The 12960-nt window shown below is 38.1% G+C and overlaps 1 protein-coding gene across 1 annotated transcript; it reads right to left on the bottom strand.

Annotated features, from left to right (window-relative positions):
- Positions 1-483: 483 nt before the first annotated feature.
- On the bottom strand, positions 484-12088 carry LOC117779909 (protein nubbin-like). Its single transcript, XM_034616253.1, is given in 5 exon segments — positions 484-970; positions 1377-2238; positions 2241-3085; positions 6486-6530; positions 11068-12088. Coding segments are annotated over 4 exon segments (1803 nt in total). The 5' UTR covers positions 11216-12088; the 3' UTR covers positions 484-970; positions 1377-1473.
- Positions 12089-12960: the final 872 nt, after the last annotated feature.

Here is a 12960-nt window from a genome sequence, read left to right as displayed (position 1 = left end):
CTAAAATTTATCATAATACCAACACAACAAATAAAACACTTACTTTTTTTATTTTCTTTAAGAAATTAATTTAAAATAAAAAAATTTTCTTTTAAATTTTGTTTGATATTTATTTAATTCTTTATTAATTTTTGTTAATTTTTCCTTTTTGTTTTTATACATTTTAAAATTCTATTCGTATTAGTATTAGTATTTTTTTTCCTTTTTTTATAATTTACAATTACAAATGTGTTTCTGATAAATTCCAAAAGTGTTTTTTATTAAGTTAATTTAGATTTACATTAAGATTTTTTAATTAGTTTGTTTACTTGCCCATACAACATACAAAGTACTACTAATTATATTATTTTGTTTGTTTGTTAATAGTTTGTTGTTTAATTATAATTAAAAATCATTCATTGATTATCACAGTATTCACGAAGAAATAAATATGCTTAAAAGTTGATCATATGAAAATTTAAAAATATGCCTTTTTGTTTTTCAGTTTTTATGTGAAATTATTCGCTAGAAACTGTTTTACTTGACTTTAAAAAACGACGAACCCTGTGCGCAATTGAGTCACAGGGTGGCAATCGTTTTGGGTTAGACTGTACTTAAATATTAATCATACGCCATGTGTAGAACAAGCGACATTCAAATTCAAATTAAAGCATTTATCTCGTGTATTTGCACACAAGACAAATGTTTTATTTTCTAGGCTCTCAAAATTTTGGTGTTCAAATGAACCTCAGAATTAGTACATATTGGAGTTTATTTGAACAGCTATTTTTGGAGCTATTTCCCTTTGAGTTTTACGTACTTTCATTACAATTAAATACAATAAATACCAATAATAGTTAACATAAACAAACCACGTGGTTGTAGGTGTGTGTGTGTGTATGTGTGTGTATCTAGGTGTGTTTGATTGGTTGTGGGAACCGAATCATAGTGAAGAATTAAGCTACAAATTGATGTGTTTGCGACTTTGAACCTGCAATGAAGAGCAAAATTAAATAGCTAAATTAGTAAAATGTTCAGTAAGGTAACAAAATTTAATAAAATTAATAATATCGATTTATTAATTTATATTTGGAATAAAGTAAACTTAATTTGATTGGAATTTTGAATTTAAAAAAAATTTCTAAATGTATGTATTTAAGGAAATATTTAAACAACTATGTTGTGTGAAAATTTCAGCCTCATACGTCTTATGGTTTGGGTGGACAAAGTGTTTTCTATATAAAGATAATACTAGTTGCAATTTGAAATTTAAAAACGTTTGATTGACACTGTATCTAATTTAAAATTAAGCAACTTTTGATACTAACTTAAAATTTAAAGAAATAAAATTATAGTGGGATTAATTTCTTAATATTTAATGAAAATATTTTACACACCTGCTTTTAGTTAGTTAAAGTGGGCGCCGTTTTGTATCCTGCGCCCATTGCACTGTCTATGTCCCAATTTAAGACTATAACCCGACAAAATTCCCCTCTAGTGCAACATGTAGGGCGACTCCTCGTCATCGGCACCCGTTGGGCTGTCGAGGGAGGGATTGATGCGTTTCTCCTTCTGCCGGCGATTGCAGAACCAGACACGTACCACCTCCTTCTCCATGCCCAGGCGATCGGCCAGTTGGCTGATCTCCTCCGAGGTGGGCTTCTGGTTGGCCATAAAGGCCTTCTCGAGGGCTCCCCGAATAGTTGTCTCAATCGAGGTGCGCTTCTTGCGACGCCTGCCAATGATTTCCGGCGTGCTGACTGTCGCCTGCAATGCGGCCGGATCAAAGACTCCGCCAGTGGCTTGAATTGTGCGATCCGCATCATCCAACCATTTTTGGAGCAGCGGCTTCAGCTTGCACATGTTCTTGAAGCTCAGATTAAGTGCCTCGAAACGAGAGATTGTCGTCTGGGAGAAGTCATTGCCATAGAGTTTTCCCATGGCCAGACCGACATCTCCCTGGGTGAATCCCAGTTTAATGCGACGTTGTTTGAAGGTCTTGGCGAATTGTTCCAGTTCCTCCAGATCGGTGGTCTCCTCCGGCGAGGGTTCACCGGCGGCACGTGCAGCTGCCGCGCTTGCCACCGTCTTGGGCTGCGGTGTTTGAAGTTGCGTGCCACTTGTGGGTGTGCTCGGCGTCAACATGCCACTCAATTTCAAGCTGGCCGCGGAATTTGGTGGCGTTATGTGCAACGGATGTTGCAAGTGTTGTTGTTGCTGCAACGGCGAACTTGCCGGACTGCGCACGCATTGCACGGGTGCGGACTCCGTGTGGCATGTGGCGTGGAGCTGCGTGGCTGCAACAGCGGCGATTTGCAGAGCGAGAGCGAGACGGACTCCTGTTGCTTCTGCAACGCTTGCAACTGCTGTGTGGCCTGGGCGAGTGCTTGCAACTGGCTCTGCATGAGGAACTGTGCGGCTGCCACCTGTGTGGCAAGTGCCGGATCATCCTGTGTCACACCCAGCGTGCCACTGCGCAACAGCTCCATATAACTATTAAACTGCTGTTGCAAGGCCACCTGACGTTGCTGCAACAACTGTTGCAACTGCACAAAGTCTTGCGGCGAAATGGAGCCCGTAAGCAGAGGATTATTCAAGCCCAAGCCTGCGGCGGCGAATTGAGCCTGTGGCGAGGAGAGACCCGGCAGTGCCAGCATTGGTTGCATGCCACTTGCCACTGTGGTGGCAACTGCAGCGGCGGCGGCAGCAGCAGCAATTGAGGTGGGCGTGGCCACACTCGGTGGCAACACTGGCGAAATCACCGGTGAATTCACCGGTGAAATCACTGGTGAAACTGGCGAATTAACCGGCGAATTTACGTGCAACTTGACCGAATTCGCCGGAGATTGTGTGCTGTGTCGCGAGTTGTCGCTGGTCAAGTTGAGTGCCCCACCATTGGCATCATCGTAATCCTCATCGGGTTGCTCCAACTTATACACCTGATGGTTGTGATTGTTGTGATGCTGATGATGCGCCGGATGTGGCTGCATTGACAGCAATTGACGCTTCGCCTGTTGCTGCGTCAACAACAATGCCGGACTCAACGGAGATCGACAACGATCGCTGGAGGTGCCGACACTCGAGTTGTTGTCATCACAATCCGAAGCTGTAATGAAGGAGAAAAGGAAAACAAATGTTGAATATATAGTTGTGATAGATGGAAGTAACCTAAGGGGATCATTAGAGGAGCAAATATTGAAAGAGCCGAAGATAAATAGAAGTAACCTAAAAGGCATAATTTCAGGATGAAATACAGAGAGCATTACAGAAGAGCCACAGGAACAACAGGAAAAATTACAGAGATAGGTCGAAGAAGAGATCCATGTTGATCCTAATAAGATGAAACACCAAGAAGATTCACAGGATAATCAACCTGAAGAGCCACAGAAAAAATCACAGGGAGTAAGAATATGAGAAAGAAATCTTAGGTAGAATCTAATGGAAGGTAGAAATATTTTTTTAAATTATTTTAAAATGTAGCATTCATAGCAATTATCATAAAGGAGCATTTTATATAATTCATTTAATTCTAAATGGGAATTGGATACAAAAAATGAAATGAAATATTTATAGATAGCAAATTAAATTATAATTCAATTCAAATAAAACTCTTTTTTAGTTGCTAAATACTGTCCGAATGTCGGATATCAAAGGCTTATTTCGAAAACTTTCAGCTAATGTTAAATTAAATACCCAGTCCAGCCTGTTAACCTATCATGCTATGTCCTTTGCATAACTTTAGCATGCAGAAGGAATACGTTTGCATAATTTTGTTTCAATTTCATAGTCGGTTGAGTTTTTGGGTGAAAGGCTTTCCACGTGGACCACACAAACACCCAGATAAATGGAGAGTGAGAAAGGGGAGAGAAAGAGACTCGCTTAGCTCATATTATGCCAAAATGTAGCCTTTGTCAAACTGTTAGTTTACATAGTTAGTTGCACCTATGGGTAAAAATATATACAAACAAACAAGCATTCATACATCAAATGGATTTCTCGTGTTTTCTTTTCATTTTGGCTGCTTTTAAGTGCCATTTTAGCATTTCAAATGCTTTTGGCCAACGATTTGTATAAATTTGCTATTTGTATGCATTTTATTTGTACAAAAAAAGAAAGGTGAGCAGTTGAAAAGAAATGAAGAAAAAGGGGGAGTCAATTGATTTGCAATAATATTTAAATGCGTCGCAGTTCATTTTTTTTTTTTTGTGTGCCACCCTCTGAAAATCTGGCAACCAAAAGTTGGGTTGGCATATAACCCTTTTCAAATTCAGGAGTCCCCTTTGAAGTGCTTCCTCCCTCATTCAACTTGAAATCTCAATTGTGCCATTTTCACATTTCCATTTCCCATTTCCCACACATTCTACGAGTATTCGTTTGGTCAGCTGTGTCCGTGGCAGATCCCAGCACAAAATTTTTGCATATGTTTGTTCTGGCTACTTTATGAGTTGTGGTTCAGTTTGAGATTCAGGTTCGATTCTTGGTGGTTGATGCTACGTGAATTTGATGACTTATTCGCCCAAGTGGGTGCCCCACATGGTCCATCCATAGTCATCATCATACGGCTTTTGCAGACTCAAATTTTGTTTTCTCATATGTGCTGGGGCTACGTGCGGCCATTTGGTATTCAGATGATGTGCAAATTCGATTTGTATGTGTTGTGTGATGACCACAAGCCAGGGGCGTAGTCTGAAATTGCTTGCAAATTGTGGGAGTAGTATATGGCACAAATTTCATACAGCTACGGCTAAGAACAGCTGGGTTACAATGGTGTAGCCACAGCTAGGTATAGTACTTTTAGACTGAATATGCAAACAGAGATATTTCATTTAACTTAAGCGTTATTTTGTTCACCTAGCTGAAGTATTTTCCGAGTTACAATAGATATTTTGCTTATAGAGTGGGTGGTAGGCTGAGAATTGATATAATTTCTTGTTTTGAGTGGTAATAACTGGTAAACTGCTAAAATTTAAGTTTTAGCATCTACAGAACTCGAGTTACTATAGTTAGTTTGACAATAGAGGTGGTTTAATCATGACAATTCATATAATTAGCATTGTATGGTTAGGATAAACGAAATACTATTCAGATGTTCGCTATAGTCCCAATAGAAGCTGAGTTACTTGAGGTTATCACACTAAACTCCCCTTTTTTTGACGCCTCTGCTCATTTGGGCAACCAATAAAAAAAGCCAAATGGTCAGTTTGACTTCACATTTGTGTATCCTTGTGCATGTGTGTGTGTGCTCCCACACTCGTGCATAACGGCATAATTTTTGCATAAAATATATGTAAATATGTGTTCAAGGGAGAGTTGAGCTCATGTGAAAGAAATCACAGCAACTGTGTTCGACTGCCCACACACACACACACACATATATAGTCATACACTCGCACATATAAGAATTCAAATCAAGCGAAATGCTGTCAATAATATAAAAGTAGCAAAGAAGGAGGAAAAAAAGGTTCTATTATGGCCAAAAAGGGATACGCTTGGACCAAGTTCTGTCCTGTCCTATTCTGTCCTGGACCAGGCCGTGACTAACGAAGTTCTTGGCACGTGGAACGTGGGCGTTAACATTGGCCCAAAAGTCTATAGACTTGATTATGATGTTGCCATGGAATTTGTAAAGTGTGAATTGCAAATTTTACGCAGTTTCAAGACGGAATAACGAGTTATGAATAATAATGAGTTCCATTTATAATGCAGATAAATAGGAGTGTATATATTCAAGTAATACAGTATAATATTTCAAATATCGATAACTGTTCAGCTCTCACAATTAGAACGCCTCTACAATTTGACTTTGAATTGCACCCTAAAACCTCAATTAGGTACGCCCTTAAATGACACGACAATTGTCACCTAATGCAGTCAAGCAAGAACTACTTAAGAAGCTGTTAAGTCACACACACCACACACACGCACAAGCATTTAATAAGACATCAAAATCAACTTAAAGATACACCCGATTTTCCAGCTTCTTTTTCTTTTCCTTTCCTTCCCTCTTCCCTAAATCATAGGCGATGCGACAAAAGTTTTGACAGCCATTGTACTTTAACCCCTACTATAGTTCTTTACCCCTACCCCATTGATAGCTCTACATTTACCCCCTCTATTTAGCTATAGGCCTTTCCCTATTTCAATCCCTAACCCTTACTCTAAAAACCAGATCGCAGCGCGTGGCCAACGAGTGCGAGACCTCAAATACGATAGCAAGGGTTGCTTCTCTATTTCTGACTTCTCTTTCTCTCTCTCTCCCTATTCACAACTCTCGGTTCGTTGTGAAACTGATGCCACGACACACGGCAGATGTTTCATGGACCCAAAAATATATTATAACAAACTCGTACATCTATTTTTCAAAGTGGACAAATCGTAAATCTAGACAAGGGGTTTTATTTTTCGAGAGTATTCGGACAACAGCTGATGCTTCGGCGTATGTCCTAATGGACCTAATCGGGAGTTGGGGGAGTCACGAGTCAAATATATTATTATGGAGCACTTACCGTTCGATTGCAGCGGCGATGGCGAGCGAGACAGGCGACTGATATCTGTAATAGAATAAACCGAAAGAAATTATTAGCGATGCACTTAAGTAAACTTTAGGATAATGAAAAAATATGAAAATTATGTTATTTATCAATGTTGATCAATAAAATATAACAATATTATTATTAATAAAATAAAATGATAAATATTATATATTGAAAATAAGCATTATAATATGAAATAAAGCTAATTGTACTTAGTTTTGGAATATTTAATATACTTGCAGAAAGGGGTATTAAAGATAAGTTTAACTGGGTTATACTCACTTATCCAGATAATTTATCACGGCTTTGATTTTTATAAATTCAAGTAACTTCTGCATATCATTTAGAAATTCTATAATTCTAAATATTTATCTGTCTATCTATCTGAAATCTATTACATTCATAATGCTCTTCGCTTGGTCAGACATTGTAGAGATAGTTGTAGACATTGTTAAAGAGTCAAAGTTGTTGCCACAAACTCATAAATTAGCCAGAGTCGCCTTGACTTTAGATGAACTCAGTTAAGTTGAGGACGCGCCCAGAAATCGGCTCATAAAATGTGGCCAACAAATGTGCGACGTAAAAATTTCAAATTCAAATTGAAAGCAGAGTCAAAGACGAAGAGGCAGACCAGGAGAGAGAGAGAGAGAGAGAGAGAGAGAGAGGGAAAGAGGTAGACGTTGCAAGGACCAGGTGTTCCCTCTAGCGAGCGACATAAAAATATCCTTTAATGCTGCAGCGTGTCCTGTCCTGTCTGCGGCCATTTGGTCAGTTAGCTAAAATGTATCGATATCGATTTGGGGGCATGCAACCTCCGCGCACTCTTCCTCTTTCAACTTTTACTGCCCATCCCTCTTAAGTTTACCATTTGTAGAGTTCCTGGAATTTTCTGTTTTAAAAACTGCTCAGTTTATGCCTGATACGTGTTGTCGTGTTGCAACTGCTCCCTGTGGCAAGCACTGTGGCAGTTGCAACGGCTACTTGCTTTAAGTGCATTACCATGCACTTAAATTTGGAGGAATATTTCGGTTGACCCTCTCATTTGACTCTCTTGCATTTATATTAAATTAAATGGGAGTTTTACTCTAAAGATGGGTATGCTAAATAAATTTAAATAAATTTCCGATGTGTAGAATTTTGTTTATTACGCTTTCATAATCAAGCGATTATAATTATCATCTTTTCATAATCAACTACTGGGCATAAATCAGTTGGCTTGGCTCAGGGAATACCCATGATTGGGCCTGATAAAGATTACAGACTTTGGAACTATTACATAAAATATGTGTGCTTTTTGCTGAATCATAATAAACGCTAGTTAAATCGGCTATTACTTTGACTGATATATTATTCAAGATACAATTTTAATCAGTTCTTTCTTAAGAAATCATAAATTTGACAATACAGATACAGATACCATCAAAAAGAGTGTGTGCAACTTATGGCACACTTTTAGCCAATTATGCAACAATATGAGGCAGCAACTGTTGTTGCCACACGACAAAACTCAAGTGGTCTTGAAAACTGAAAGATCTCTGCCGACTACAATACATGCAACGTGATGTGGCATATGTGCCGTAGCTGATGCAACTCTGTTAACATTTTGCCTCGTCTGTTGCCACTCGTAACCCAATCATGTTGCATTTCACTCACTTAAGGCGTCGGCGAGGTAAACTAATTTTCGAAAACTGCGCGTTAAAATGCCACATAAATTATGTAACATATTTGTGTGGAAAAGCCACCCCCGCTTGTGGCAAGCAGCGGTGGCAAGCGGCGTGTGCCCAGCACGGGTCAGAAAAGAGCAACGTTTTTATTTTCATTTGATTTAATTCCTATTTTCTCGATTTTCCAAATGAAAATTTCACAAAAATTTTACAATTGCTAGCGAAATGCAAAAACCACAAGCACCCTCTAATTTAAGGGTGGGGAGGGGGTGGAGGGAAAACTCAAACAGCGGGTGGCACAAAGAGCGAGTGTTGCATGCTGCGAGAGACGGGAGAAGGGAAACGGGAGACGTATCCATGAGATACTTTTGCACAATTAGTCAATGACCTCGACAGTTGTGTGTGTGTGTGGAGGGGATATATGTGTGTGTATGTGTGTGTGTTTGTGGCAACATCACGTGCGCAGACTGAGTATCGATTGAGTCGTCGTCGTCTTCGGAAGCTGCGTGTCTCTTGAACTCTTGACCCCCCAAAATAATGTGTGTCTGAGTGTGTGTGCGTGTGTGTGTTTGGATTGTCGTGCCTTTTGTTTCATATACATTTTCGTAGCAAAACAAAGCGCAGAAAGACAGACAGAGAGGGAGAGAGAGAGAGAGGAAGGGGAAAAGCTTAGTCTGCTTATAGACGCTAAAAAGGAATTCGTCCATTTCCGCGTAAATATTTAAGCTGCTTCTATATGTTATTTGATTTGTAGCTAATTATTTAATGACTAACAGCTATTGATGAATCAAAACTAAATATTAAACTTTTTTTCAAGTAAAAAAAAAAAGTGTTAGGTTCTTTAGTAAAAAAAATAAAGCTTGCGATTTTACAATTTTAAGCACAATTAAAGTAAGGAAATGATTTATCGAATAAAATCTAAGGCAAACAAAAACTTCTTGAATTACTAAATATGAAATAAAACTCTTTGTCCTGACTCACTAACTGACTGATCATTGCACAGCCGAAACCATTCGACCTAGAAGTCTGAACTTTTCACACAACATAGCTGAAACAATTTTATAGTGCAATAAGAAGGCGTTTTCTAAAATTCAAATTGTCAAAATTCACACATTTCAAAACAGTTGAAAAAAAGCAAAAGATTTTAAAATTAATACCATTTCAATAGTTAATTAGGCTATTCTGGGAATTGGCCCTAATGCTCATATCAATGTTGCCGTACACACGCCCTCTTTCTTGACCATTTCACACTTGTTGGCCATATCAATAGGCCCGATAAGCAGCAGCCTTCAAGTCATGTTCTTTTTTTTCTAACTCTTATCATAACTCATAATGAGCTCATTGCGAGTTTGACTAAAAATAATCCATGTTCGTACGTTTTTTTGTCGTCAATCGGCCCAGATAAATCGAAGTATATTAATTTAAAACTTATTGTCGTGTTCGAGCGAGCAATCGATTAATTTATTATAATCAACTTGCAACGATATGACGAAATTTGTTTACCCAGAATTTTAGATGGACTTTTTGGTCGTGCAGGTGTCCCAGATAAGAAACTCAGGTATCAAGATGCGATAAGAGTATATGGAAATCATGAGACATTTATACAAGGGTTGACTTATATATGCTTGTATAAAATCAACTCAAGAACTTTAAACCATTAGCTGTAGAGCTCTCGAAATCTCTATCTATCTAATAATTGCAACTATCAAAAGTACAGCTCATTAAAGCAATAAATTATCGGTTATTCAAGACCCCATTAGCCATAATACGCATATACCTTCAGGGTATAGGCCCCTCTCTCAGTGTTTGACAACATTTTACAACCAGTTGATAAGCAACTAAATTGAATACACGGTCATTTTGGATTGTGCAAGAAATGCGTCTTCAATAAATACATTTATTTTATTACGATTATGGACTGCATTTGTAGTTCCTCGTCAACTCTATAACTTACAGTTCCAATTGTAGACGTGGTACGACAAGTATTTAGCTAAGTGGGTCGATATATCTGATATTAATGATGTTTCTGATATGGACACCCGAGTCCAAGAAATTGCCAAACTCACTGGGGGGTTTTTTTTATTATTATATTTATTTTTTGGTTCCATTGGGTACTAAGAACGGAACTAGATGAGTCAGGTAATGCTTAAGTTTGCTAATGATGAAATTTTTTAAATTGCTATAGATTAGAATAAAGTTTCTGATTTTTTATCAAATTTTAATAAGCTGAGTCATTAATTTTTTATAATATGAAAGCAGAACTAATTTTATACTAAACTCTGATAGCCTATTAATGATAATATTCAATATTATAGTGTTAAAATGAATAAATGAATACTAAACTTCAGCTAATATCCTATTGAAGGATTTTTCTGCATACATTTTTTTAATTTAAATTGCTTATTAGTACTAAGGATTTATAAAATTTTTAAGACAATAGTGTAAACCACATGTTCAGTATGTTAATCAGAAAATATAGGTTATTTAAAGATTCATTCTTGAACTTAATTAAGAACAATTCTCAAGCTAATAATGTTATAATATATTTATGATTTAAATCAAAAGTCCCTCAACATTTACTCTAAAGATCTCATAGATCTTGCTTATATTAGACTTACTGTAAGGTATATAGATCTGACGTCTGCATCACATTAAATATTAAATAGAAATTAACACTTTTTTAATAACTATATCAAAATCAATCTTAAGTTCTAAGATTTCTTAGATCTTAGAATATTAAAAAGTTAAGATATATTTTATTGTATAACAATATCATATTGAAAACATAATTCAAATCAGAATTACTTCAACAACTGTCTCTAAAATACTTTTATAACCTAATAGATCATAATTGGTTACATTATAGTACCTATAAAGTATATAAAACTTACATCGATTCTGCATCATGTGGACGGCAGCGTCTCTGGCGCTGTTGTTGTTGTTGTTGTTCATGTTCATGTTCTTTAGCAAATCATGCTTTAAGGAATTGTTATTATCCTCGTTACTAGCAGTGTGCCAACGTAGCTCCGACATAACCATTTTCACAGCACAGGACAGCTCAATGTATATGGTATGTTATGGTATTAAATAGTATGTGTTTGTTTAGGATATGTTTGTCTATGTTTTCTTGCACTTTTTCAATATATTTCGTAATTGTCAAATTGTCATAAAAATCGTTCTACACTTGTCATAACACTTGCGAGAGAGTTTTCTTATTTTCCAACTATTTTCCAACTATATTTCATCAATTTTCATTTAGTTTTGAATTTATTGCGCCGGTCTGCGTCCAAACGCGTTCGTGTTTCGTATGAAACTGACAACGGAAGAAAGAATCCAATGTGTCAGGATAACTCTCTAGATCTATGAGTATGATGATGATGATGATACGAGTAATAACAATGATGATGATGTTGAGGATGTATTGCCGGTAGTACAGCGGGTACCGTCTTTGTCTGTCTTTTACACACTCGTTTCGCTCTCTCTTTCTCTCTCCGTCGTCTCTCTGTCTCAATGCCTTCTACACTCCCTTTTAGCCGGCATTGACTTGTGTTTGAGTGCGTTTTGCGTTTTTGAGTTGAAATTTAGTGTTTTTGCGCCCAAAATTCGGCAGCAGGGGAAGTTTTTTTATGGTAGAGCCACCCCCAAAGCGGTAAGGGTGGTTTTAGACTCGCACTCGTGTATATGTGTTAAAAAAAGAGCGTTAGTGCTTTTTTTATTTTTTTTTATTTCCTATTTTTTTTTTTGGTAGCTTGTTAAAACCCACACGAGCGCTGCACGATGTGCTTCTTAGGAGTCAACGCGTTTAACTGGTTTCCACGTCGGCGCGTCAACTGCACTTGAGCGCCAAAAGCGCCAACTGGCTGTGGATGTGTATGAGTGACTGAGAGTGTATATGTGAGTGTGAGCGAGCGCTAAACGAAGCCAAACAGAGCTTATGGAACGAAAGCACACGAGCACAGATTGGTCTCTCTCGCTCGCGCGCTGCCTAAGAAGGAGTGTGAGTGAGTGTGAGTGAGAATGTGAGAGGCTGAGTGCGAGTGCGAGCGTGAGTTTTTGTGTGTGTGTGTGTTAGAGCGCACGCTCATTTATTTACCGTTTGCCTGTTAGAAACGCGTTCCACAAGGCAATCTCATTCGCTGCAGAGGAGAAATGAGCAAACGTCGTTGCTTTGAGCGTTGAGTGTATTGGTGAATGAGTGAGACTGCGTTTGCATTTGAGTGAGCGCTTGTATGTGTGATTGTGAGTGTGTGTCTGTCTGATTGCTCCAACATTTTATACGTTTTAAAATTTTACTACAATGTCGTTGTTGTTATCTCGGCTCATGTTGGCTCTCGGGGGTTGGGGGCTTCGTACGTTTGTTCGGCTCGCGCTGTCGTTCGTTAAACTCTATTGTGTGCGTGTGTTTGGGTGTGTGTGTGTTTGCTGTATGCGTGCGCTTGTTTGGGGTGTGGCTTAAAATTTAAATTTAGCTTTCAAATGGCGTTGGCGTCGACGTCAACTGCGCTGTGTGTGTGTGTGTATGCATATTATTTTATGATTGGCGCACACGCCTCAAAATACGAGTCAAAACTTGCGAATGTGTGTGTGTGTGTGTGTGAGCTATGTAAAAATATTTTAAAGCTGCGTCGACGTTGACTGCAGCGCCACTCGCTCTCACCCCCACTTTTCAGTCTCCGTGTGCCATTGTCGTCTGCTTGGCGCTTTATTCTTCTGCTGCTGCTTCTGTTTCTCTTCTTCTTCTTCTGCTTTTGCTTGTTGTTGTTCTGTGCGCACTCGCATTTATT

Source organism: Drosophila innubila (genome assembly GCF_004354385.1).
Source record: "Drosophila innubila isolate TH190305 chromosome 2L unlocalized genomic scaffold, UK_Dinn_1.0 4_B_2L, whole genome shotgun sequence".
Classification (NCBI taxonomy): Eukaryota; Metazoa; Arthropoda; class Insecta; order Diptera; family Drosophilidae; genus Drosophila; species Drosophila innubila.
This window is presented reverse-complemented; position numbering and strand designations above follow the sequence as displayed.